Raw genomic sequence first — 2,551 nt, forward strand, 5'->3', positions numbered from 1 at the left:
GCGGCTCTCACGCTTTGACAATGACCGCACCATCTCCTTCATTCCGCCTGATGGTGACTTTGAGCTCATGTCCTACCGCCTCAGCACCCAGGTGAGGTAGGGTCCAGCCCCATGTGGGTGGGGTAGGATGGGGTAGGCTTAAGAGTAGCCCTGAGCCAGGTGTGGTGGCTTACACCTATAATCCCAGCACCTTGGGAGGCCGAGGCGGGTGGATCACTTGAGGTCAGAAGTTTGAGACCAGCCTGGCCAACAGGGTGAAACCCCATCTCTACTAAAAATACAAAAATTAGCTGAGTGTGGTGGCACACGCCTGTAGTCCCAGCTACTCAGGAGGCTGAGGCAGCAGAATTACTTGAACCCAGGAGGCGGAGGTTACAGTGAGCCGAGATGGCGCCACTGCGCTCCAGCCTGGGTGACAGAGTGAGACTGTCTCAAAAAAAAAAAGGAGTGACCCTGGAGTCTCCAACAACTGCTCCCATCTTTTGCCTACAGGTGAAGCCACTGATCTGGATTGAGTCTGTCATTGAGAAGTTCTCCCACAGCCGTGTGGAGATCATGGTCAAGGTGGGCCTTGGGAGAATGCTTATTAACAATGCATGATTTCGGGTGGGTGCAGTGGCTCATGCCTGTAATCCCTGCACTTTGGGAGTCTGGAGCAGGCAGACCACTTAAGCCCAGGACTTTGAGACCAACCTGGGCAACATGACGAAACCCTGTTTCTACAAAAAAAAAACGCAACAATTAGCGTGGCATAGTGGTGAGTCCTTGTAATCCCAGTTACTTGGGAGGCTGAGGTGGGAGGATTGCTTGAGCTCAGGAGGAGGAGGTGATCGCAGTGAGCCAAGGACTCTAGCCTGGATGATAGAGCTAGAACCCATCTCCCCCAGAAAAAGTCAGTTACCAAATAAAAACTTCACTGGGGGTGGTGGCTCACACCTGTAATCCCGGCACTTTGGGAGGCCAAGGTGGGCAGATCACCTGAAGTCAGAAGTTCAAGACCAGCCTGGCCAACGTGGTGAAACCTTGTCTCTACTAAAAATACAAAAATTAGCCAGGTGTGGTGGCACTCACCTTAATTCCAGTCATTCAGGGGGCTGAGGCAAGAGAATCGCTTGAACCCCAAGGCGGAGTTTGTGGTGAGCCAAGAGCATGCCATTGCACTCTAGTCTGGGCAATAAGAGTGAAACTTCATATCTAAAACAACAACAACAACAACAACAAAACAGGCCAGGCAAGGTGGCTCACGTCTGTAATTCCAGCACTTTGGGAGGCCAAGGTGGGTGAATCACGAGGTCAGGAGTTCAAGACTAGCCTGACCAACATGGTGAAACCCCGTCTCTACCAAAAATGCAAAAATTAGCCAGGCGTGGTGCTCTATGCCTGTAATCCAAGCTACTTGGGAGGCTGAGGCAGGAGAATTGCTTAAACCTGGGTGGTGGAGTTTGTGGTGAGCTGAGATTGTGCCGCTGCACTCCAGCCTGGGTGACAGAGTGAGACTCTTTCTCAACAAACCAACCAACCAAACCAAAACAAAACAAAAAACAACTCTTCTGTGATGGACTGAAGGGCTTTTTTGTTTGTTCGTTTTGAGGCAGAATCTCCCTCTGTTGCCCAGGCCGGAGTGCAGTAGCAGGTTCTCGGCTCACTGCACCTCTGCCTCCTGAGTTCAAGTGATTCGCCTGCTTGAGCCTCTGTAGTAGCTGGGATTATAGGTGAGCGCCCCCATGCCCAGCTAATTTTTGTATTTTTAGTAGAACTCCTGCCCTCAGGGGATCTGCCTGCTTTGCCCTCGGCCTCCCAAAATGTTGGGATTGCAGGCATGAACCATTGCGGCCGGCCAGAAGGGGTCATTTTGAATCAGGCAAAGGTGTATGGTGCTGTCCAAATGGAAGGCACCAAGAGCGGGGCTTCTGGTGGCTCACGGGTGTGGCCCTGGCTCTACCACTTGTTGGCTCTGTATCTGCAGGGAGATGCCTTAACTTCTGTGTGCCTCAGTTTCCTCATCTGCAAAATGGACAGGATAGCCAGGCATGGTACTCATTCCTGCAATCCCAGCACTTTGGGAGGCTGAGGCGGGTGCATCACAAGGTCAGGAGATCGAGACCAGCCTGGCTAATATGGTGAAACCCTGCCTCTACTAAAAACACAAAACAATTAGCTGGGCATGGTGGCATGTACCTGTAGTCCCAGTTCCTCGGGGGGGTGGGGCAGGGGCGCTGAGGCAGAAGAATCTCTTGAACCCAGGAGGCAAAGGTTGCAGTGAGCTGAAACTGTGCCACTACACTCCAGCCTGGGCAACAGAGCGAGACTCTGTCTCAAAAAATAAACAAAAATTGGACAGGATAATGTCGCCACCTTAGAATTGTGGAGCCCTGGCTGAGATGACGTAGGAAAGGGCTTGGTGAACATTTGCAGGATGTGCAATCGAAATCTTCATGTTCCATGCTCTCTCTGATAGGCCAAGGGGCAGTTTAAGAAACAGTCAGTGGCCAACGGTGTGGAGATATCTGTGCCTGTGCCCAGTGATGCCGACTCCCCCAGATTCAAGACC

At 51.9% G+C, this 2,551-nt stretch overlaps 1 protein-coding gene across 1 annotated transcript in view; it reads left to right on the plus strand.

Annotated features, from left to right (window-relative positions):
- The window catches only part of AP1M2 (adaptor related protein complex 1 subunit mu 2), a 22,291-nt gene that overhangs the window by 14,528 nt on the left and 5,212 nt on the right, over positions 1-2,551 (plus strand). Inside the window, exons 6-8 of the mRNA XM_017500197.2 lie at positions 1-91; positions 493-564; positions 2,459-2,551. Coding sequence (XP_017355686.1) covers positions 1-91; positions 493-564; positions 2,459-2,551 — 256 coding nt within the window. The remainder of the gene's footprint in view (positions 92-492; positions 565-2,458) is intronic.

This window comes from Cebus imitator, unplaced genomic scaffold, assembly GCF_001604975.1.
Source record: "Cebus imitator isolate Cc_AM_T3 unplaced genomic scaffold, Cebus_imitator-1.0 Scaffold263, whole genome shotgun sequence".
NCBI lineage: Eukaryota > Metazoa > Chordata > Mammalia > Primates > Cebidae > Cebus > Cebus imitator.